Source organism: Cyprinodon tularosa, unplaced genomic scaffold (assembly GCF_016077235.1).
Source record: "Cyprinodon tularosa strain WSP-4 unplaced genomic scaffold, ASM1607723v1 ctg490, whole genome shotgun sequence".
In the NCBI taxonomy this organism is placed as follows: Eukaryota; Metazoa; Chordata; class Actinopteri; order Cyprinodontiformes; family Cyprinodontidae; genus Cyprinodon; species Cyprinodon tularosa.
Window position 1 is genome coordinate 377358 of NW_024039219.1, and position 24248 is coordinate 401605.

A 24248-nucleotide genomic window follows, 5' to 3' on the forward strand; every position below is an offset into this window, starting at 1 on the left:
GTGGACTTGTGCACTGCAAATACGATCTAGAAATAAGTAAAAGTTTCTTAAATTAAGTGTATTTACCCTTAATTTGAGTAGGTAAATGAGGTAGTTTGCCAATGGAATGAGTATTTTTACTCTTAAAATAAGATAATTAGATACAATCCACTTGAAATAAGACAATGCAATTGTGTTTTCTTATTTTAAGTGTAAATTGTCTTGTTGCATTGGCAACATGTCACTTTTACCTCCTCAATTCAAGAACAAAGGCACTTATTTTAAGAAAAAATGACTTATCTAGGTTTTGATTTTTTGCAGTGTGGCCGGTTGCTCATGTTCACCTGCTTTGTCAGAGAACATGAGCAGAAGACTACCTATTCACAACATATCAAAAGATAAACAACCATTTTTCCTAGAGATATTAAGGATAGAAGTTACTCCACAATTTCCATCTCCTAACGCCAGAGATTCCTAAATCACATGAATTGCGCAGAAAGTGCTCCCCTCCACTAGTTAGAACTCATCCTTTTGGATGAGAGGAGAAACGTCTTCCAGAGAACTCCACGTCCATGTGCCTAAACTGAACCATTTCACGCGTAATCCTAACCCGGATGACTGAGAATCTTCCCAGAAATCCTAGAATATCAAAGACTGAATTCATCCCCTTACAAAACAACACCATGATTTTCACATGCGATGCTCACCTTCCACATGTTGGTCACATGTTCCACATATGACCAAACATTTGGTTCATCTGTTCATTAAATGTCTGATCCAATGTTAAAATTTCTCTTCCATGTAAACATCATTAGATTGTGATCTGGGTAATATCCTTTGATTTGTCAAAACCTCAAAGAACTTCTGTATATTTTATTGTGTACTGATATACAAATGTAGATCTAAAAAAGGACATTTTTCTTAAACTAAGTACGAGAATGTTTCAGGGAGCCGATCCGACTTGCCCTAGATGTAAACAGGTGCCAGCCAACACATCCCATATGTTTTGGTCCTGCCCCAAACTCAAAGAATTCTGGATTGAAATCTTTAAAACTTTCTCATCTGTCTTCAGGAAAGATATTGAACCCGTCCCTCTGGTAGCCATTTTTGGTGTGGCACCGGGGGGGATAGAATTAACGACAGCTCAAAGGAAGGAGATGGCATTTTCTTCACTGTTAACCAGGAGATTGATTTTATTTAATTGGGTAAAGGCAGCACCACCAGCACAGAAAAGATGGATAGAGGAGGTAACGGCACACCTAAAGCTAGAACATCTTCAATTTACGTCACAGGGTACCATTAAGAGATATTTCAAGATTTGGCAACCTTTTATTTTCTATTTTGAATCCGAGGTTCAATCTGCTTCAGCATAATCAGCATTTTTTTTATTTATTTATTTATTTTTTTGGCGGAATTATTATCATTATGATTATTATTCATACTTATGTTTTTGGTTTTCAATCCATGGATGTCTGGAACATGGGTTGTATGTGCGGGTGTAGTAATTCTCTTGTTGATAGTTTTTTTTTTGTGTGATGTCGTTGTGATGTAATTCTGGAGTCTTTTTGTTTTGTTTTGTTTTGTACGCCCTGGATGGGGTGTTTGTTGCTTTAATATGAAAAACTAATAAAAACAATTTGATTCTTAAACTAAGTAGTTGAATTGAGGAGGTAAGTGAGACACTTTGCCAATGGAACAAGACAATTTACTTTTAAAACAAGAATAAGCAGCTGCATTGTCTTATTCCAAGTGCATATTATCTAATTATCTTTTAAGAGTAAAAATAATCTTTCCATTGGCAAATCATCCCATTTAACTACTAAAATTTAGGGTAAATACACTCGATTTAAGAAATGTTTACTTATTTCTAGATTATTTTTGCATAGATTATTTTAGATATGAGCTGAGAAAGAAGACAAAATCCTTTGTGTTAACCTTTAGTCTTTTGACAGGCGTTTGTTCAAGTACTTCAGACCTGCTCCTCAGGTCCTCCAGGTAAGAGGAGAAGCTGGATTCATTGTTCATCGACCTTTTCTGTGGAACAGCAACACCTACTTTACCTGAGGAGGAAACAGAGAGGAGCTTTAAGGCACAACAGCTGGAAAAACGATCTAGAAATAAGTAAAAAATGTCTTTAATTAAGTGTATTTACCCTTAATTTGAGTAGGTAAATGGGACAGTTTGCCAATGGAATGAGTATTTTTACTCTTAAAATAAGATAATTAGATAACATGCACTTAAAATAAGACAATGCAGTTGTGTTTTCTTATTTTAAGTGTATTTTTTCTGGTTCCAATGGCAAAATGTCTCTTTTACCTCCTCAAACCAAGAACAAATACACTTATATTAAGAAAAAATGACTTGTCTAGATTCCATTTTTTCCCAGTGTGGGAGCTTCTAGATTATTGAAACATAAACCCGCAGACAAAACATTGTTCTACTTACAGCAGCCATGAGCACAGAGACTTTTATTCTTGCAGAGATGGTTGCACTCTTTTACTGGCTTGTTTCTTTTACTGGCTGGATCTGATCAACATCAAACATAAAAAAGAAAAATCATGTCGATATCTTATTTTAACTCTAAAAGGGATGTGAAGAATTTTACTGTGTGGCTTTGAACAGTGTCATCATAATTATGGAGTCAACTGTGCTCCAATATTGTTGCAAACATTGAACCCATTTTGTTAATGGAAATTTGAAAAAAAAAAAAAGAAACCTAGGAAATAAAGTTAAAAACATCTACATCAAAATATTGTTTTGCTTTTTTCTCATATTTTGTTATTTCTTTACAAAAAAGTAAAAAAAACAAAACAAACAGGTATGGCTAACAAAGAACCCAAACAACCCACATTCCTAAGGGGCGGACCCATTTGTCAGGCTCAATTTGCATGTTCTTTATGTCAAAACAAGGCTTTGTTGGGATACTTTATAAATTTGAACTGAAAAAGCTTCCTGGATGGAAGAGAAACGTCTTCAAACTTGGAAAAAGTCCAAAATCCAGTGGATTTTTTTTTTGTTTTTTGTAATGACTATGACCTGGATGACTGAGAATCCTCGCCAGCATTTTGCTATTTCAAATATTTTTTATTTTAATACCGTATATCTAATTATTCCAAATTTCTTTTTCAGATTAAGTTTTAAGAATTTAATTCTTATCAAATTTCTCTCAAACTGTTGGAGAAAACATCAAATTTGCTTTAAAACCTACATAGTTTTGATTATGAAGTTTCTCAAACTTTCATTTCTTTTTGTTTTATTATTCGCTTGGAACAATAATGGAACAAATGTCACTCCATACATAAGAAAACCGCTTCATATTGCCTTGCTCTTTGGTGGATGAGACATTTTCTCCTTGCGCTGCGTCCTGCAGCATCAGATCGAAACGTTGGGGTCTCTGTCCAACAGCAACGTCTGTTACGTTGAAGGCAACTTCAGTCCCAAACCTTCTGGTTGCAGAGTAGTACACAGGAAACTTCATCTGGATGTCAAGCCCCACTACAAAGCAGGTAAAGGTCAAGTTTAACAAACACAAGACAAAAACGTCCTCCTCTTAAAAATATATAAGACATTTCACTCTAAAGTAGAAAAATATCTAATATGACTTGAAATAGATGTAATTATAAACATAATTTAATTATCTTTCGTTACTGGAGCATAATCTCACTGTGAAAAAAAAATAGGGATGCACGATATAATCGGCCCCCTATCGGTATCGGCCTTAAAACTGAATATCGGACATCGGCCACCCCACCGATATTTAACCCGATATTTGATCAGCTTCTGAGTTTCTAAAGTCTAAAAAAAAAAAAAAATACTACTTCTTCTTCTTCCTCAAAAACTTCTTTTTTACAGACTTAAAAACTTCTAAAGACGAGGGAAAAAATATTGATCCATTAAAATATCCCAATATCTTCATATGCTGATATATTGCCATTTAAAAACACCATATCAATCTCTTTTACTAATGAAATATTGCTATATGTCATCGTTATGCTACGAAATCCCCCGAAAATTCACCAAATGTTGCCATATTTTTATATGTTGATATATTGACGCGGTATCGATCTATTTTACTAACAAAATCTCACAAGAATTTGCAAAATATCACGAGAGTTTGTAACAGAACGATGAAATTTCACCAGATTTTGAAAGTAAAATAGATCGATACCGCGTTTTTTAAAATCTATTTGATATCAGCATATGAAAATATATTTGAGTATATTATTTTTCAAAGTGTCAGAAATGGATAACAAAACTGCTATTTTCAATGACTACTTATTTTTGTCCAGCTTTAACATCGGTATCGATATCAGTTATCGGCTACATGAGTTTCAAAATATCGGCATATCGGATATCGGCCAAAATCCCAATATCCCTAAAAGAAAAGTAATCTTTAATGGGAATATTGTTGAGTAAATATTGTTTTTAACAAAATCACAGCGGACAAATTATTGGAAACTAGCAATTCCTTCAAAGGATTCCTATCATGTACTAAAACACATAAAAAAAATCATTAAAAACCATCCATTCATGTTGAAAAACGGAGTATGTGCCAAGCATTTTCCTGACAATGAACCCCAACGATCATAACATATTCTGAGCTCTACTCTTCTCATAATCCTGTAGCCATAATTTGCGGAACTTTTTCACACTTGATTTTCAATATTTCCTCTCCTTTCACATCTCTGCTGAAGGTTGCTTTGCTCTATTGCAGTGATAACCAATAAAAAAATCAGCGGGGTTCGAATAAAGAAAATCATCCACCAGTAAAGGTCCGGAGACATTTTTAATTATAATCCGTTACTTTAAACAGAATTTAACACTGAAATAAAATGAGGTGTTTTTCCATCCATGTTATACATTGACATTTTAAATGAAAAAATATTTAAAAAAATAAATACAAAATTTTTCTATTTTAGAATCTAAATTGTTTTTTAAGTAGAGAACAACAATCATTCAGTTTGGTTTATAGACAATTTCCTGATTCCCATATTTTCTCAACCACCTGAACTGAGCGTTTGTTATTTTCTTTCTTTTTTCTGTCTTAATGTTGGCAGTGGGCTTTAGGCTGCCCTGCGAGGCTTTAAACCTGGGTTTAACCGGAGACTAAGCCATTCTCAAGCACATATCAAGGAGCTCATTTTGAGCCTGGATCCAGATTTATTGTTGATTCTGTTCATGGTGGAGAATCCTGCTTCACAGCAGCAGGTTGAGCCAAACATCCTCTAAATGTGCAGGGTCATCTTTGAGCACGCCATTTCACTTCTCTTTCACCAGTTCACCGCAGTTCTTCCAGCAGTCCACACTTTCTCTGCTCTCTTTTTCTCATGGTCTTCTCCTTCTTTCCCATCGCCCGGCTTGCCACAGGTTTGCCTGCTGTGTCTAAAAGTAGCAGCAGCAGCAACCCAGACTGACAGCTCATTGGCTCATTTGGATCACGTGCAGCCTGGAGCCGGACGCTCCCCAGGGCTTTACCGTATTAACAGGAGAAGAGGAGCAAGTGAAATTAGACACAGTCATTGGACAACATGCAGTAATTTATAAATGTTTTAAATCAGGTTTGGTCCGGATTAGCCGGCAGGTGGGTCCGGATCCGGACCGCGGTCCGCTAATCCATGACCTCTGCTCTATTACTTCCTTGTTTGCTAATTCAGGGCATGCATCATATTGTGCCTCCAGTCACATGAGGAGTGCTTCATAAAACTGGTTTAGTTTCATATTTTGTTCTCATTTGGGTTCCATAAAGCTGGGTCCCTCTGAGTCGGACTCGGTTACTATGGCGACTGGTCCAGTAAACGGAGCCTGGCCGGGTCCAAGTTTAGAGCCGACTCAACCTCGTCCACGCTCATCATAATAATCCCGATACTGTTGGGAGTTAGGAAGGAGCTAGGACCAGGAAGCAGGAATGCCTCCTTGCACCAATCCATTAATCATAAGGACCTCCTGACGTTCCAAGCCACCGAGGAGGTATATGGTTACCCATAATCCTTTGCGTGACATAGAGGAACAGCCCACCTCACAGAGTTGAACAAAAATAAAAAGAATTTTATTGATCTCACAATGGAGAAAATAACTCTACATTTAACACATCTCCTTTCAGGAGCAGTGTGGGGTTAAGGGTCTTTCTCAGGGACCCAGAGTGGCAGTCTGTGGGAGTCGGGCTTGAACTCAGAACCTCAGGATTTAAAGCTCTATGCCCTGACCACAATGCCGCCACTCCACCTCTATAAGACATAATCCTAGTCTGGAGTTGGTTTCCTACCCTGGATAGTGTTAAAATTGTTAGCCCTGCGGATGGTGAAGGAACAGGAGGTTGGAGCTAAAATTTGAGGTATTAGGATTGAGCCTAAAGCTACGTTCACATCTAATGTACTTTTGGCAGCAGAAGTAGCCACTTTACATGCAAAGTCAATGGTTCATCAAAAGGCTCATCGAAAGGTCCTGCAGCGTGTAGAGCAGCAGGAGCAGCAGCTGCTGGAGATGGACAAAATGAACTTTTGCTGCTCGTCGGCACATCGACCAATGAGAGAAGCTGATCTGGGAGCTGGCAGGGAGTCAGACGCAGCACTGCTGATGCAGAGCGCTATGATCACTCCTCTGAAACAGTTTATTAACGCCTAAATTAACTTCAAATGTAGAAACCTGCCGGCAGAATATGTTGGCTTTTATATTCTGCTGCCTGCAGTTTGGATTATACGGAGCCCCTAAAGGGACATGGAGGGGAAAAAAAGAACTTTTGCGAGATCCCGCAATAGTTTTGCAAGATCTCACAAAAGTATTGCGGGATCTCGCAAAACTTTTGCGAAATCACAGAAAAAATAAACTTTTGCGAGATCCCGCAATAGTTTTGCAAGATCTCACAAAACTTTTGCAAGATCCCGCAAAACTTTTGCGAAATCACGGAAAAAATTAACTTTTGCGAGATCCCGCAATAGTTTTGCAAGATCTCACAAAACTTTTGCGAGATCCCGCAAAACTTTTGCAAAATCACGGAAAAAATTAACTTTTGCGAGATCCCGCAATAGTTTTGCAAGATCTCACAAAACTTTTGCGAGATCCCGCAAAACTTTTGCAAAATCACGGAAAAAATAAACTTTTGCGAGATCCCGCAATAGTTTTGCAAGATCTCACAAAAGTATTGCTGGATCTCGCAAAAGTTTATTTTTTCTGTGATTTTGAAAAGGTTTTGCGGGATCTCGCTAAAGTTTTTTTTCCCTCCATGTCCCTTTAGGGGCTGCGTAGGATTGCATACTGAGCTTGTCTCTCTTTATTCGTGTAATGTTGTGTTTTTGGACTTCTCTAGAAATTAAGAACCTCTCCAAATCATCCTTCATGGTTGTAGCTGACACATGGGCGTATTATTCTCCCATAGCAGTACACTTTGCCCTCCACTGTTGTGTGTCTGTTTTACTTCCGGTTCGCTGACAACGCAAAAGCTTATTTTTTCCTCCATGTCCCTTTAGGGGCTCCGTAGGATTACCTACGTGAAAAACGCTAACATCTACTTCCAGCCGCCACCAACAGGAGGGGAAAACCCCCAAGAGGCGAGCGGCCTGAGGCAGCTGCTGCTGGGGATTCCCAGTGACAGCGCAGCGCCGGTATGTGGGGGTCTGAGCGGCTCCCACAGAGAAATAATCTTTGAAGGCAGGATGGTAATCTGGATGAACTGACTGCACAGACCATGTTTTCAGGAGGACTTTCTCACTTCAACATAGATTCTAACTACTTTTTACCCGCTGATCACAGCTAATATAGCAAAGCTGCTCTCTGGCATCGAACACAGGAGCAGCAGAAGCATCTGGACTCACTTTACTGGATGGCTGACCTTAATGCGGACAAGCATCGGAAATGAAGCAGCAGAAGCTTTTTGATGCTCAAAGCGCATGCAGTTTGAATAAAACTGGGTCTTCTTTGATGAATCCTCATTTCATGGCAGCTTTGGCAAATATAAATAATATAAAGTACACATATAGCATGTTATGTATTTTCTAGAAAGGAGTTAATTTAGTTTCCTGCTTGAAACGGACCTCAGTTTTTCCACAGATCAGCTCTAATCGTACCCAAAATGTTCCTCAGACATTAGGTCTCCAATTCTTTCCCGGAAGGTTTAAAGTCTTTGTCAAATAATTCATTTTTTAGATGCTTATTATTTCAAATTAATTCTCTTTTTAAACTTTATCTTTTCAAAGTTCTCTTTTTGAAATACAGTTGTTCAGCTGGCATTTGTATGGAGCTAAACTGGGGACATAAAGTCTGTTAAAAGAATAAAAAAAAGCATTTGTTAAAAAAAAGAGAAAATTAAACATGAAGACAATAGTTTTGTAAAAAGAATAAATAACTTGACGGATTGAAGTTTGTTTGTTTTTGTATGTTTTTGGAACTTGCTAATATTTTGTGTTGAACTTAAAGTTTTTTTTTAGGCTTCATATTTATGGCCTTGTTTCGGTGTCGGAGGTAGAGCCTCGGATAACATCCTCAGGCTCAGGCTAAGAGAATCACGATTCCACGAAGGGAAATTTTAAAACAATAAAATTAAATTTAAAAAAATATTTCTAAAAATCTAAATAAAAAAAAATAAAAAATATTGAAAAAATATCATTAAGGAGTTTTTAAAAGTTTGATTTCTAAAATAAACATTTTAAATTTTTAATAAAAAAAAAAGTTCTCTGGTCGGATAAATAATGGAAAAAATTCACTCCATATAGAAAGTGTTGATAGTAGGAATACCAATAATTTTATAACCAATTATTATATTAAAATAAATTATTTCTCAACATGGGATTTTTTCATTTACAGAACCAATATGTTCAAAGTAAAGGATATTGAGGCACATGGAAACCTGCTGTATGTTGCTAATATATGTCTAAACTAAACATATGAATGTATGTAAAGGAAGATCATTTCCACAGTTTACCATATTCTGAGCTGATGAGATGGACACTGATCTCATTTCCTTTGGAAGCTTTTGGCACATCGATCTTTTTGGTCCAACAGCCAGACTTCAGCAACAGGGAGTCCCTGACAAACAGACATGGAGAAACCCCCCCCACCCCCCCCCCCTCCTTCAACCTCACTGATGTTTTATCAAACCTCATCAATTCTATTCAGTTTATTTCTATAGCTCCAATTCACATCATGTCATCTCAGGTCACTTTCCAGTTCACCAGATCATCCAGTCAGATTGATTCAAAGTTTTCTATCTAAGGAAAACCAGCTGATTGCATCGACTCATTGACTCTTCAGCAATCCCTCACACTAAGCATGCTTGTAGCGACAGTGGAGAGGAAAAACTCCCTTTGAACAGGAAGAAACCTCCAGCAGAACCAGGCTCAGTGTGAGCGGCCATCTGCTGAGGCCCACTGGGGTTCAAGGAGACAGAAGCAGACATAGAAAAAGAAGCATAGATACAAAAGGCAGCTGTCAACCAGCTCCACAGGCGGCCCCGTCCAGGAAACACACAGCCAGGCAGACGAGCTCCGAGCCAGCTCCCATGTCAGAGGATGAAGAGAGCACATCCAGTTAGTCACAGTCAGAGAAACAGGACTACACTGGAAAACAGGCCAAGCTCCAACATCTAGAAACAAAGGTGTTGATGGCAGCAGCACAGCTGATGTTTCTCTCCAGGATGGAGTCACAGCCAAACAGGAACAGACCAGATGAAGCTACTATGAGAAAAAGCAGAGAGAGCAGAACGTTAGAGACTGAACTAACAGATTCTGCAGAGTGGGAGAATAGAGATAGAATGAAGCAGAATGATGAAAAAGGGGTCCCTATGTCCTCCAGCAGTCTAAGCCTATAGCAGCACAACTATAGAGATAGATCAGGATAACCTGAGCCACTCTAACTAGAAGCTTTATCAAAAAGGAAAGTTTTAAACCTAGCCTTAAAAGTAGACAGGGTGTCTGCCTCACGGACCTAGAGACAAACTATTTTTTAACTGCAGAGGGATTAAGACGAGTATTCCTCACATGAGTTTCTGTAGAAAGATGACGTTGTTTTCATAGTTGCCGACGATCAAAGACACACAGTGGTTGGCTGGAGCTGTTCTCTTGGACTGCAGCTGGGCTCGGTTCAGTAATGTCACCTTGACCAAAATCTCCGCTGTGGAGCTGCTGTACCTTGGCAGCTAGTAAAAAAAAAACAGAAAACCAGATTTACTTTATAAAGCTATTATAAAGTAATCAAGAAGGTAGAGATTTTATCAAATTACATTTTCAGAAATTCTTGATCTCTTTCTAAAATCCACTCATCAGGCTTCCATTTCTCTGAGTAACATTTTTTTTACAAGCATTAAATTAAGATCAGGATTGAAATCAAAGATAATTTTTGAAAGTTTCATCATGAAACTTACTTTAATATTTTCAAAATCATATTTTGCAGTAAGAAGATGTGAAAAAAGTTGCGTTCTTTTGTTTTTTTTGCCATCGCAGTCAAACAGCTTTAATATTTTCTTATTGCTTTAACTTTTATTTCACCTGGAAATCTTACTTAAACTAAAATCTCTATTCAAAGATCGTCCTGGTAAAGACAGCAGCACAGAAAACATGTTTTAAACAATCACACAGCCTTACATTAAAAAAATAATAATAATAATTGGAGATAAATTAGCTATCTACGTATAGATGTAAAGGTGGCCAAGTTATCCATCATTTCCCTAAAAAGAATAACAAGAAGCCGTAGAAGAAAGAAAGAAAAGTATTTCTGTTTTTCAATGTATGAATAGACCAAAAACATCTAAGCTGTTTAGTAACCTGATGTTCTGCTTAAATGATAAAATGCTTTTCAAATTGAACCAGAGTGCGATTAATTGATGAGAATAAAACAAGGTGATGAAGATGAGGAGAACTAAGTGGAGGAAGAGGGGAGAGCTGGCTGAAGCTGGTGTTTATGCTGCTGCTGCTTGGAGACGCTAACCAAGATGGAGAGCTATGCTGCAAAGCTGTTAGCAGTTAGCATCAGGATCCAAACATTTTCTCAGGTATATTAGAACGACATCTTACTGAAAGACGATTCACTGTCACTTTAAACAGTTGTTCATTATATTCCTATTTGATTCAGATTTCACGTTAGCTTCTGCTAACGTGTTAGCTCTGCCTGATATAGAAAACAGTAGATAGATATCTCATGTATAACAGTTCATGAAAACTCTTGAGGCAGCAACTTAGTGTGGTACTGTTTACATTTAGACCAGATGTTAGCATTCCTATGTTTACTCAGTAGGACCTAACCGCATCATCAACCCAGCATGCTTTGCAGAGATCAATAAATGGTGACATTGGCCGTTTCTCTCGTGTACTCGTGAAACGTCATCAGCCTCAGCCCTAGTACTGTTCCAATTCACAAGAACAACAGCAAACGGACAAAGTCCCCAGATGTAGTTCTCGCCCCTCCCTCTTTACCCAGCATGCATCAGAGCAGACTTGTCCATTCTTGTGACTGCCAGCTGTCCCAGCATGCACTGCAGCAGCAGCAGCTTCCAGGTTAGCGCTCACTTAGCTCAGAGTATTAAGTTAAAAGTTCTCTTTTCAGTTACTGTTGTTCAATAAAAGTACATTTTAATATCATTTGAGACGAGAACATTTTACTTTAAGCGTCACCATAAGGCCCATTTACTGACTTATTGCATAATTAAATAGTTTTTTCCAAAGTTGAGGACCGCGAAAACCAGCGGACCTCCGAGGGTAACGGCAGTCAGGGCTAACGTTAGCCATAGCCATGTGTGAAGGACCGCTGGCTCTGATGGAGGTTATTTTGTGTTATTTGGCAAAATGTTCATTTGGTTTGTGTTTATCTGACTGTGTTCATTATCATTCCCCCACTAAATGATAAAAGTTAGAATTTATTTAATATCTAGAGACGATTAACAACAGGAGGAGAAATGCAGCTCTAGACTTCTTTCCTGAAGTGAATATAAATATTTTCAATGAATACAGAAGATGTCTGCCTATTCATAGCCATAAAAAAACAGAAAGAATGAAACCGTATAACAAATGCAAACGTTTTTTTCCTCCTTTGTCTGCAGTGGCGCCCACCTGCTCCAGGTTGACGTCGTACTTTGGGAGATGTATGACAGAGTCTCTGATCTGGTTTCCAAATGGTGGATGTCGGTTAAGAATCTAAATGGAGGTGAGTAAAAATCAAGCAAAAGAGTCGAATAAAAACACATTTCATGACTATTGACAAGAGAAAAAAGCTTTGTGAATCAGCTGGTGGGGCTGACCAGCTCCAGCTCTCTGGGGTTGGTTTGCTCTATTTTCGTGAAACTGGTGAGTCCAGCATTCACCATCGCAGTAGACAGAGTCAGACCTTAAAACACAAAAAGTTACCAGCAAATTACCTGACAGAGGAAAATCCCATTTTAGAAATGTAGGCATAAGGAGGCCTTAAACCTGCCATTAATAGTGGCAACAAACTGACCTATTTTCTCGATCTGTTTGGAAACAAAAGGAGAGTTTTCCCAAACTTTAGCTCTGAAGCACTTAGCCAAGATCAGGGAGTTCAGCACAGCAGAGAAACCGGCCTTAGCCTGATGAATGAGGAACTCTGACAGGCCTGTTGAGAAGAAAACACAAGATAAAACCTGAAAAATCTGAATCTTCCTAGCTTTTTTTCTCCAATTCAGAAGCCTCACATTTGCTGATGCGCATCCCGATCCGGAAGATCTTTGCCGTCTCTTGCGTGAGACCAAAGTCCTGAACTGGGATGGAGCTCAGCTGAGCCTGAATCAGGCTGCAAGACAACAACAAGCATGGCTGATTTCCACCAAAGTTACTGAGAGGAACGATTTTATAAGACGTCACACCTACCAGTTCACTTTCATCTCACTGGTTTTGATCTTTCCCTCTAGAGGAAATCTGAAAACAATACAAACCAGTTAAAGTGAATAAGTCTCGTTTCTTACCAGCCCACTATTTCATCTGGTTTAACTCATTTCTGTATCGGCATTATCAAGTCATTAAAAGGGCCGCACTGGAAAAACAATCTAGAAATAAGGAAACATTTCTTAAATTAAAGGAATAGTACACCCAAAACATGATTAGCCTTCATTTTCTACTCACCCCCATGCTGAACAACACTCTGGAGTACTTTTTTGATATCTCAAATGCATCTGGAGATCTGGGAGGCTTCTTGCTGTCTGCTGACATTCAAATAATGGAGGTCTATGGTGACCGAGGCAGAAAGGTCCATAAAAGTCCACAAAAAACGTGTCAATATTCCTCCATACTGCTCGTCCAATGTATTCCAAGTGTCCTGAGTGGGTAGCGTCCAGAATTTACTCGAAACGAAGTCATTTAGAATGTTTTTAGAGCATAAACAGTAGTGTGTAGGATTTCCTGAAAGCGCGCAGCTGCGCGCTCACGACGCTACGGAAGCCGGCAGACCAAACCAGATGAAAGTGCGCATTCAGCGTCTGCTCTGCTAATAATGCAAGCGTAGAAGAAGAAATGTGCTGTTTACCTGTGCAAAGAAAGAAACAACGAAAGAAAAATATCTGAGGACTTCAGTGTTGAGGAAGAGCATGAGTTCTTTGCCGAGCTGAATGCGCTGGTTTGGTCTGCCGGCTTCCGTAGCGTCGTGAGCGCGCGTGTGCGCGCTTTCAGGAAATCCTATACACTACTGTTTATGCTCTAAAAACATTCTAAATGACTTCGTTTTGAGTAAATTCTGGATGCTACCCACTCAGGACACTTGGAATACATTGGACGAGCAGTATGGAGGAATATTGACACGTTTTTTGTGGACTTTTATGGACCTTTCTGTCTCAGTCACCATAGACCTCCATTATTTGAATGTCAGCAGACAGCAAGAAGCCTCCCAGATCTCCAGATGCATTTGAGATATCAAAAAAGTACTCCAGAGTGTTGCTCAGCATGGGGGTGAGTAGAAAATGAAGGCTAATCATGTTTTGGGTGTACTATTCCTTTAAGTGTATTTACCCTGAATTTGAGCAGCTAAATGAGATAATTTGCCAATGGAATGAAAATGTTTACCCTTAAAATAAGAAAATTAGATAATATGCACTTGAAATAAGACAATGCAATTGTTTTTCTTATTTTAAATCTAAATAGTTTTGTTCCATTGGCAAAATGTCTCTTTTATCTCCTCAATTCAAGAACAAATGAACTAGATTTCGATTTTTTCCAGTGCAGTGTTCTGTCAAATGAGCACACTGCAAAAACCTTCTAGAAATAAGTACAAATTTCTTAAATTAAGTCCATTTACACTTTATTTGTCTTATTTTAAATGTAAATCGTCTTGTTCCATTGGCAAAGTGTCAAACTTACATCTTCAGTTCCGGAACCCCCCCCCCCACCTATTTTAAGAACAAATGACTTATTTAGACTTCAATTTTTTGCAGTGCATACCTCATCAGACCAGCGTATCCATAGTCAATGCGAAAGACGTCAGATTTGCATTTATCTGTTTAGTTTTTATGAAAAATAGACTTTAAACTACCTCAACAGGCGTGTAACCCTTTAGTGATTTAAGCTCAGATCACTATATGCTTCAAAAAACACCAAAAAGTAAGTAGTTAAATTGTTTTTTTGTACATGACTAAAGGAATACACACCCGTTAAGGTGGGTTAAAGTCTATTTTTCGTACAAAACTAAAGTATGGAAGCATATTTAATTCATAAAAAAATATATAAAAATCTTATCTCATAATGACGAGATCATAATTAAGATGTCATAATTACGAGATAGTGAGAGGTTTTATGCAGTTTTTGTTCAGAGCACCAGACCTCCAGCATACCGTCGGGAATTAGCGCTGAAAACCCCCCCTGAATGCTCTCTCCTGTGGCCAGCCTCTGGCGGATTTCCCGCTTCCCTTCGTAGCGGCACGTCTGGTGCAGAGGAACACCTTGATATTTATTTATTTTTCCTATGCAGAATGTCTGCAGAAGCGATGACAGCTTGCAGGTAGTGTCCGTCTCTCCCAAAAACTGCTAGATCGGCTTTTCTGATTGGTTGACGCCCCGGTGTCCAGTGGCAAAAATTAAAATGGAGCCTAGGCGGAAGTATAACTGAAGAAACTGATTGCTCTCCTACATCGACCTGCGACAGCCAATCAGCTTTGAACCAGGCCTCCACGAAAGCCAATCAGCATCCAAAATTCATCTTAAAAGGCCTCCGATTTTCAACACGTCTGCTCCTGTGTGCAGGCGGTGGATGCTCTGTGACTTCATTCAGATGAACCTGTTTCAACCCCCCCTCCAGCCCCGCCCCCACCATCGTAGCTTAAGTTGGACTCTTACTGCGTTCCCTGTCTCATTTCAACCGGTCCAGCAGAAGACCGCCATGTTGAGCCTGGTTCTGCCAGAGGTTTCTTCCCAAAGGGAAGTTTTTCCTCTCCACTGTCGCCTCATGCTTGCTCATCATGGACAGGTTCTCTCAACCTGTGTTATCCAAGCTGTGTGTGTGGGCTGTGTTTTGTTTTTGGTGTTCTCTCCTTCCACCACCAGGTGGCACCCTGTTCTCGTTGGTCCTCCCACACACCTGCGGCTGGTTGCCTCATTATCTGAGGACTCTTAATCGGTGGACTGCCACTACCTCGTCGCCAGAGTGTTTGCCAGTTTTGGGTAGTCTAGCCAAGCTGAGTTTAGCTGAGTTCTAACTTTGTTTTTGTCTTTGCCTTTTCGACAGGAAGTCATCCTGTAATCTGGAATTTTCTCTTTCTCCCCCTGGAAGGATTGTTTTGAGCTTCACACTGAGCAGGGGATTAATCTCCACACGACCCGTTCAAGTTCTCCTGGAAATCTTAGTGGCAGTCCGCTTCATTGCTCCTCAAGGAACCAACTCAACCTAAAACCTGTCCGCCCTCCAACGAGCCCCCCAATCTCTGGATAAACCCACACCGACTGGATTCTGGGAAGAGAACCTTTTTCTGCTAACGTGAGTCCCGTTTATCTCTGATTTTTGCAAGACGTTGTTCAAAGTTCCCACGGACCCTGAACTAACCTCTGAACTTCCCTTCTCACTTCCAGTTCCGGTTCACCAGCTCTCTGAGTTACCCTGGATCAACCTTATTGATTATTTCAATAAACCTGTTAAACTTTTACTCTGGTTCTCTGAGTGGTTTCCTGCATGTGGGTCAGATCTCTTAGAACATCATGACATTAATTGTATCAATAAATTTCTTCTAATTGTCTTTTCTCTTCGTGTGATTTAGTCAGATTGAATTTACTGAAGTCCAGCATCGAATGCTCAGATGCTCGGATGCCAGGACACTCGAAATGCGTCTCTACCAAAGCTCAGATGCGATGCTGGACCCCTTAACGCCGCCCCCCATAGAATTTGCATGTAAACCCGATGCCCAGAACGCGCCCGTCGTGAATGCAGCTTTAAAAGAACATTACTTCAGCTTTATGACATGAATCCCATTTTTGTCTCTTGTGGGATGGATACACTGCAGAGGAAGGCTCTGAGTTTGACACCTGTGATCTGAAGTGATTCTGACCTGATGGTTGTCCTGTTCCTGTCTCTGTTCAGAGTGTTCAGCGGCCTCTTCTCATTCACCCTTAACTGAACGTCTCTGAACTCCTTGCTCTTTGACACCAGATCAACCTGCACATAAAACGACTTTAGTCTGGATTTTTGTTTTCATCAAATCTTAAAAATAGTCATGCATCTGCACCAACAGGAGTTCCATTTTAACCATTTTGACACAAAACCAGTTTTGTTGTTTAGCCTCTCAAAAAAGCGTTTTAAAGCGTTTGCAGCTAATAACTCAGAATGCATGAAATTTACACCTATAAAACGTTTACCAATAGACATGTTAGACATCGTTGGAAAACTTAGATTCTCCACAATTCAACCACCTAGTTCATTTTATGGACACAGTGAGCAGCAAAGCACAATTAACACAGACATAGCAGCATGTCAGAATGTAAACATGACAAAGCAGCCACAACAAGCAAGCAGGTCTTTATTACTGCGGTTCAAAGAAGACTTATTATTTTCTAGAATAAAAAAACTACTTTGAGTCAGGTTTGAACGGATGCAGCTTGGACTGTGTTTTACTCACCCAATTTTCATCTAGAATTTTCACCAATTTTCACCTCAAACTAGAAGTTGTCAGTTTCCAAATAATGTAATTTGGGCTTAGAGATCCTAAGTTATTTCCTTTTAGCATTTGGGATGCAAAATAGGTGAGAATTTCCCAAAATTAGGTGGATGTTAAGAGGTTAGAGAGCCTACCAGCTCAGGCAGGGTTTCTGTGCCAGTCACTCTGCTGAACAGCTGCATGGTTTCAAAGGCAACGCAATACCTCGCCATCAGCCTGCCCGCTTCTGTCGAAACAAAACAAGCGTCTCCAGGTAAACACAAGGAAAAGCTCTTTCAAACCACTAAATTGAGACTTAAAGGTTTTCTACCAGTTGCTTTGATGTTGATATCCTCATCCATGCTGATCAAGTCAATGGAGGACAGAGAGTTGAGGTTCTTAAGACACAGTTCTGAAGAAGACAGAGTAATCAGACTTTAGCTTGACAAGAGGAACACTGTTAGCAGCTAGCTGGTTGTTGGAGCTCTATTCAGAATGATTAAAATGTTTCAGTTAGCACTCACCTTGGAGTTTGGCTTCAATGCCATATTGGTCAATGTTGGTAGAGAAACCTGAGCAGAAAGTGAGGATAGAGGAGTAAACATAGGATGACAAGAGATGCTGAAAAACGTTTTTAGCTTTGAAGTTTACAACCAAATAGTTCATTCACTTGGATTTTGTGTCAGAACGGTCTTTCCAGTCTTTCAACGATTCTACAAAGGCAAAAGACTCATGTTTTTCTTGGAGCTCTGCAGCTCCTTTAAAGTTATCACCCTCTGGCGGGGGGGGGGGGGGGGGGGGATTTACCATTAGGCAATACTAGGCAGCTGCCTAGGGTCCCATGTTCCTGGGGGCCCCATAAAACTCTGTTTACATATGGTTGATACAACTTATAATATTAAGTGTGTCTCAGCCCCCCCCATCAGTGTCCACCATATTGGATCAGTCCATTTGCTGCACATGTTCAGTAAGGTCCAAACAGACAGCAGCAAACCATTTGAAAACAAACCATGCAAAGAGCAGTGTTGCCAACTTAGCGCTTTAGTCGCTATATTTAGCCACTTTTCAGACCCCTCTAGCACTTTGATTTCTAAAAAGCTCCTAGCGCCAAATCTAGAGACTTTTTTCTGCTACTGGAGACTTTGGAGACAACATCTAAAAGCAGCGAACTCTGCTCTCCAGAGCGAGTAGGTTGGTAACCCCGCCTCCTGCTCTCCTCTATCTTGTCTGCTGTCATGATTCATGCAGCTATTATTTCATCCAAATGAAAAATGGAGAACAGATAAGCAGATCATGGCTTGTCTACAGTGAAAAGAAGGACTGGGTTATTTACTTTGGCCTTTTTGGAAACACAGGAAGGAGCAATCAGCTAAGTGAGCTTAGTGCTTGGAAAAAATCTTTCATTCCTTTAGAGACAGCATGAAAAGTCAGCTGAGTACAAAACATAGAGAGGAAAACAAGAAGAAAAGGGACAAGAAGAGAGGGACACAACCTAGAACAGATAATGGATGTCTATTCTATTAACATTTCTCTATCTGTATAACGGGTCTGTTTTATGTGTTGTCTTCTCAGTTCAGAGGGCCCCCTGCCTGTTTTTGACTAGGGCCCCAAATTTCCTAAATCCGCCCTTGTCTCTGGACTGTTTCTACTTTTAATGCCCTTTTTTATTTGGCTGCTGGACAGGGAAAATGTAGCAGAACATTTTTGAAAAAGTTTATTAAAAGTTTTTTTTTTTTTTTGCTCAGCTGTGAACTGAGTTCCAGCAGAGCAGTAATTTCTACTCTTTTTAGCTATTCTTCGATTTAATTGTAGCCCTGAGAAGGGCTGGGCAATTCCAATATAATCTTACAGAAGCCAACAATTTGGATTTTGTTACATTAAATAAGTGGCAGTAAGTTTAAAGTGGGTTTCCTACCACAGAACTAAAACTTCCAGCTAGCATGCAGATCTATGCATGCAGTAGAAGTAAGTGCCTTTCAAAAAAACGTTACAGTAAAGTCCTGAAAAATTGGACTTTGGACAAACAAGCTTTAGAGGTAATGAAAAAACTGAAACATCTACATGCTTGTAGTTAGTGTAATGATGCTAGCTAGTGCTAGCTAAATGCTTGTAGCATAACAATACGACTGAAGTCACTAGATCTGCTCAGGTGGTCAGATCTGCTCGGGTAGTGTTGCCGACGTAGCGTTTTTGTCACTAAATTTAGCACATTTTCAGAACCCCCTACCAATTAAATTCTATTCAGTTTATTTCTATAGCTCCAATTCACATCATGTCATCTCAGGTCACTTTCCAGTTCACCAGATCATCCAGTCAGATTGATTCAAAGTTTTCTCTCTAAGGAAAACCAGCTGATTGCATCGACTCATTGACTCTTCAGCAATCCCTCACACTAAGCATGCTTGTAGCGACAGTGGAGAGGAAAAACTCCCTTTGAACAGGAAGAAACCTCCAGCAGAACCAGGCTCGGTGTGAGCGGCCATCTGCTGAGGCCCACTGGGGTTCAAGGAGACAGAAGCAGACATAGAAAAAGAAGCATAGATACAAAAGGCAACCAGCTCCACAGGCGGCCCCGTCCAGGAAACACACAGCCAGGCAGACGAGCTCCGAGCCAGCTCCCATGTCAGAGGATGAAGAGAGCACATCCAGTTAGTCACAGTCAGAGAAACAGGACTACACTGTAAAACAGGCCAAGCTCCAACATCTAGAAACAAAGGTGTTGATGGCAGCAGCACAGCTGATATTTCTCTCCAGGATGGAGTCACAGCCAAACAGGAACAGACCAGATGAAGCTACTATGAGAAAAAGCAGAGAGAGCAGAACGTTAGAGATTGAACTAACAGATTCTGCAGAGTGGGAGAATAGAGATAGAATGAAGCAGAATGATGAAAAAGGGGTCCCTATGTCCTCCAGCAGTCTAAGCCTATAGCAGCAGAACTATAGCGATAGCTCAGGTTAACCTCAGCCACTCTAACTATACCATCTTTATTTTAAAAAAACACATAGCCCCATATCTAGCAACCTATTTCTGCGTTAGTGGAGACTTTGGTGACATAAAAGCATAAAACTCTTTCCTTGTGCATGATACGATCATAAGCTTTCCTCCCTCTGACTGTCCACTCTCGTCATGAGATCTTTGGATAGAAGAAAATAAGCGTTTAGGTTGTGAGTATAGGTCAGTGTTTCTGGTTGACTTTAGGCCAGCAGTGAAGGCTTTAAAGGCCCTGAAACCTTTCTCCAGTTTTTATCACTCTACATATTATGAGTTTCTTTGTGATTGTCCGTGATATAGAGCCTTAAAGAATAGATTTGGTTTTTTTATGTGAGAAAATGGACAGTGGATTGTAATTCAGAGACTGACCATAGTAAGAGGGGTTCTTAAGAGCTCGGATGTAGAGAAAAGTGGAGCGGATCCAGTCTAGAGCCATGTTGACATCACTGATGGTTTGGAGAACAATCTCAGCATTCAGGTGCTCCATCAGGTGACGGTGTAAGCTAGGAGAGGACAGAGTATTGTTACCTCATGTGCTACAGTTCTGCAGGAGAGAATGAGATAAGCAAAAAAAAAAAGGGGGTGGGGGATGAAAACAAGCAGCTCTTTGTCCTACCTGCTCTCAATGATCTCCATTCCATTCATCAGCTTCATGTACTTCTCTCTGGTTTGAACCTTGGTCATGATCACTGCTGTTGCTGACGTATCAAACTGGGAGATTAAGAAGGCATTAAAACTTCAAAGTGTTTCTGACCAAACTTCACGGCAAAGGTTTATGTGTTCCAACCTGAGGCCGTCCGGCCCGGCCAATCATCTGCAGGATGTCAGCCTCGCTGTACTCTTCGCAGGAGCCGGCCACGTACTGCACTGTCGACTTGATCACTACCAGGTGAGCGGGAAGGTTCACGCCCATGGCCAGCGTCCGAGTTGTAACTAGGACACAACAACTTATAGTGACGCCTGCATCCCGTTAACACAAGTCTGCAAAAGTTCAGTTTATTCAATTTCAATTCAGTTTATTTCTATAGCTCCAATTCACATCATGTCATCTTTTCCAGTTCACCAGATCATCCAGTCAGATTGATTCAAAGTTTTCTATCTAAGGAAAACCAGCTGATTGCATCGACTCATTGACTCTTCAGCAATCCCTCACACTAAGCATGCTTGTAGCGACAGTGGAGAGGAAAAACTCCCTTTGAACAGGAAGAAACCTCCAGCAGAACCAGGCTCAGTGTGAGCGGCCATCTGCTGAGGCCCACTGGGGTTCAAGGAGACCGAAGCAGACATAGAAAAAGAAGCATAGATACAAAAGGCAACTGTTCACTGGAAAAAAATCTAAATCTAGATTAGAAATTTTTTCTTAAATTAAGTGCATTAGTTCTTGGATTGAGGAGGTAAAAGAGACATTTTGCCAATGAAACAAGACAATTTACACTTAAAATAAGAAAACACAATTGCATTGTCTTATTTCAAATGCATAAGATCTAAATATCTTATTTTTAGAGTAAAAATACTCACTCCATTGGCAAACTATCTCATTTACTTACTCAAATTAATGGCAAATACAGTGAATCCTCGCTATAACGCAGTTCACTTTTCACGGTCTCGCTGCTTCACGGATTTGCATCATGCATTGTTAAACTTTATTGTCGAACATAATCGATGGTGGCATGTCGGTTTATAAGGATCTTTTGGCCCAGAAAAAAAAGAGCGACAACTACTGATAACTATGTTCTTCTCTCCAAAAAACACACCTACAACGCAGGCTTTAGAAGAAAAAAACGCCACAGAGCAGAGTCAGGACGCAGCGGCTCCGTCAAACAGCAGTGAAATACTGTACTGTACATGTCAGTCACTATTTGTCCTACTGTACTTTGTATTTTTTTTCATAATCATTTTTCATTTTCTCCTGTTCCAATCCGTCACGGCGGGGCGGTTATGATCCCCGCAATATTAACACTTCATTTTGTATTGATGATTAAAATTATTACTTATTTATTTATAACTATATTATTTTACAGTACAGTACAGTAGTTAACAACATTTATACCGTACTTTTATTTGTTAAACAAATGCTTGGGCCTAGGGATGCACGATATAATCGGCCCCCTATCGGTATCGGCCTTAAAACTGAATATCGGACATCGGCCCCCCCACCGATATTTAACCCGATATTTGATCAGCTTCTGAGTTTCTAAAGTCTAAAAAAAAAAAAAAATACTTCTTCTTCTTCTTCCTCAAAAACTTCTTTTTTACAGACTTAAAAACTTCTAAAGACGAGGGAAAAAATATTGATGCATTAAAATATCCCAATATCTTCATATGCTGATATATTGCCATTTAAAAACACCATATCAATCTCTTTTACTAATGAAATATTGCTATATGTCATCGTTATGCTACGAAATCCCCCGAAAATTCACGAAATTTTGCCATATTTTTATATGTTGATATATTGACGCGGTATCGATCTATTTTACTAACAAAATCTCACAAGAATTTGCAAAATATCACGAGAGTTTGTAACAGAACGATGGAATTTCACGAGATTTTGAAAGTAAAATAGATCGATACCGCGTTTTTAAAAATCTATTTGATATCAGCATATGAAAATATATTTGAGTATATTATTTTTCAAAGTGTCAGAAATGGATAACAAAACTGCTATTTTCAATGACTACTTATTTTTGTCCAGCTTTAACATCGGTATCGATATCGGTTATCGGCTACATGAGTTTTAAAATATCGGCATATCGGATATCGGCCAAAATCCCAATATCGTGCATCCCTACTTGGGCCTGTAAAAAGAATTTGTTCCTTGATTTCAATGTTGTATGGAGTATTTCATTGTATAATAACTGTAAAAAAAAAAAATAAAGGTTTCTACTTCACGGATTTCACCTATCGCGGGTTCTTTTTGGAACGTAACCTCCGCGATAAACGAGGGTTCACTGTACACTTAATTTAAGAAATGTTTACTTATTTCTAGATCGTTTTTCCAGTGTTGACCAGATCCACAAATTTACAGTAAAGCTAAGTAAAGGTATTATCGGGAAAGTTGGAATTCTTTATTTATTTGAGATAAAAAAAATTTAAAAACAACAGATGAAATAGTTAACTATTAATCCGGACACACCTGCTGGCTCATCCGGACCCAACCTGATTTAAGACATTTATAAATTACCACATGTTGTCTGACGACAGTCTCTAAACGTCACTTGTGCCGCTTCTCCTGTTACCCTAAAATCCCACATATTTGTCTCCTCTCCGCCCCGCAGCATCCAGACCTCCTGCGCAAAGCAAAGCCTACAGCCTCCGCTGTTCCTCCCGTATCGCTGAGCTCTGATTTATCCTCGGAGCTCGAGGACAGCATGAACGATATTATCATTAAATTAATAGGAGCAAAACATGCAGAAATGAACGCTTAATTTAATATGACATATTAAAAAAATCCCCATCAGCATCCAGCAGATGTTTCTGATGGAGATGAGAAATCTGCTTCCTGGTCTGTTGAAGGACCAATAGTTTGCATCCAATCTTTTAAATAAACTGTGTTAGTTTTTTGAAATATATAAGAATTATGCTTTAATTTGTAGTTATTACCGATCTGTTGTTAATATGTTTTAATTTGACAAACCGGATCTTCTTGAAGTTCTTTTTCCTGTTTGGTGCGATTGCAATAGCGGATCCTGACCTGGCCGGCGCGGACCGAAGATGACCCTGCACATTTAGAGGATGTTTGGCTCAACCTGCTGCTGTGAAGCAGGATTCTCCACCATGAACAGAATCAACAATAAATCTGGATCCAGGCTCAAAATGAGCACCTTGATATGTGCTTGAGAATGGCTTAGTCTCCGGTTAAACCCAGGTTTAAAGCCTTGCAGGGCAGCCTAAAGCCCACTGCCAACATTAAGACAGAAAAAAGAAAGAAAATAACAGACGCTCAGTTCAGGGGTTTGAGAAAATATGGGAATCAGGAAATTGTCTATATTCCAAGCTGAAAGATCGTTGTTCTCTACAGACCCAAAAAGCCCTTGTTCCTGTTTAGAAATCATCGCAGCTCCAACCCCTTTACAGGAGAACAGAAGACCTCACCTATTCAGCCAGGCCAGCAATTCCCTTTAACGACCCCCCTTTCAGAGATATAGACAGGTATGGGGCATTGCAGGCTAACAAAGAAGCCAAACGACCCCCATTCCAAAGGGGGGGACCCGTTCATCCGTTTCTATTTGC

At 39.6% G+C, this 24248-nt stretch overlaps 1 protein-coding gene across 1 annotated transcript in view; it reads right to left on the minus strand.

The window, feature by feature from the left end:
- Window positions 1-24248, minus strand: part of hfm1 (helicase for meiosis 1) — a 58199-nt gene that overhangs the window by 12255 nt on the left and 21696 nt on the right. Inside the window, exons 16-32 of the mRNA XM_038302482.1 lie at window positions 20803-20948; window positions 20632-20726; window positions 20385-20518; window positions 17548-17595; window positions 17355-17435; window positions 17179-17270; window positions 16439-16545; window positions 12786-12833; window positions 12611-12708; window positions 12397-12531; window positions 12200-12285; window positions 12012-12095; window positions 9948-10105; window positions 8894-8997; window positions 3301-3474; window positions 2425-2505; window positions 1915-2039 (exon numbers count right to left, since the gene is read on the minus strand). Coding sequence (XP_038158410.1) covers window positions 1915-2039; window positions 2425-2505; window positions 3301-3474; window positions 8894-8997; window positions 9948-10105; window positions 12012-12095; window positions 12200-12285; window positions 12397-12531; window positions 12611-12708; window positions 12786-12833; window positions 16439-16545; window positions 17179-17270; window positions 17355-17435; window positions 17548-17595; window positions 20385-20518; window positions 20632-20726; window positions 20803-20948 — 1796 coding nt within the window. The remainder of the gene's footprint in view (window positions 1-1914; window positions 2040-2424; window positions 2506-3300; window positions 3475-8893; window positions 8998-9947; window positions 10106-12011; window positions 12096-12199; window positions 12286-12396; window positions 12532-12610; window positions 12709-12785; window positions 12834-16438; window positions 16546-17178; window positions 17271-17354; window positions 17436-17547; window positions 17596-20384; window positions 20519-20631; window positions 20727-20802; window positions 20949-24248) is intronic.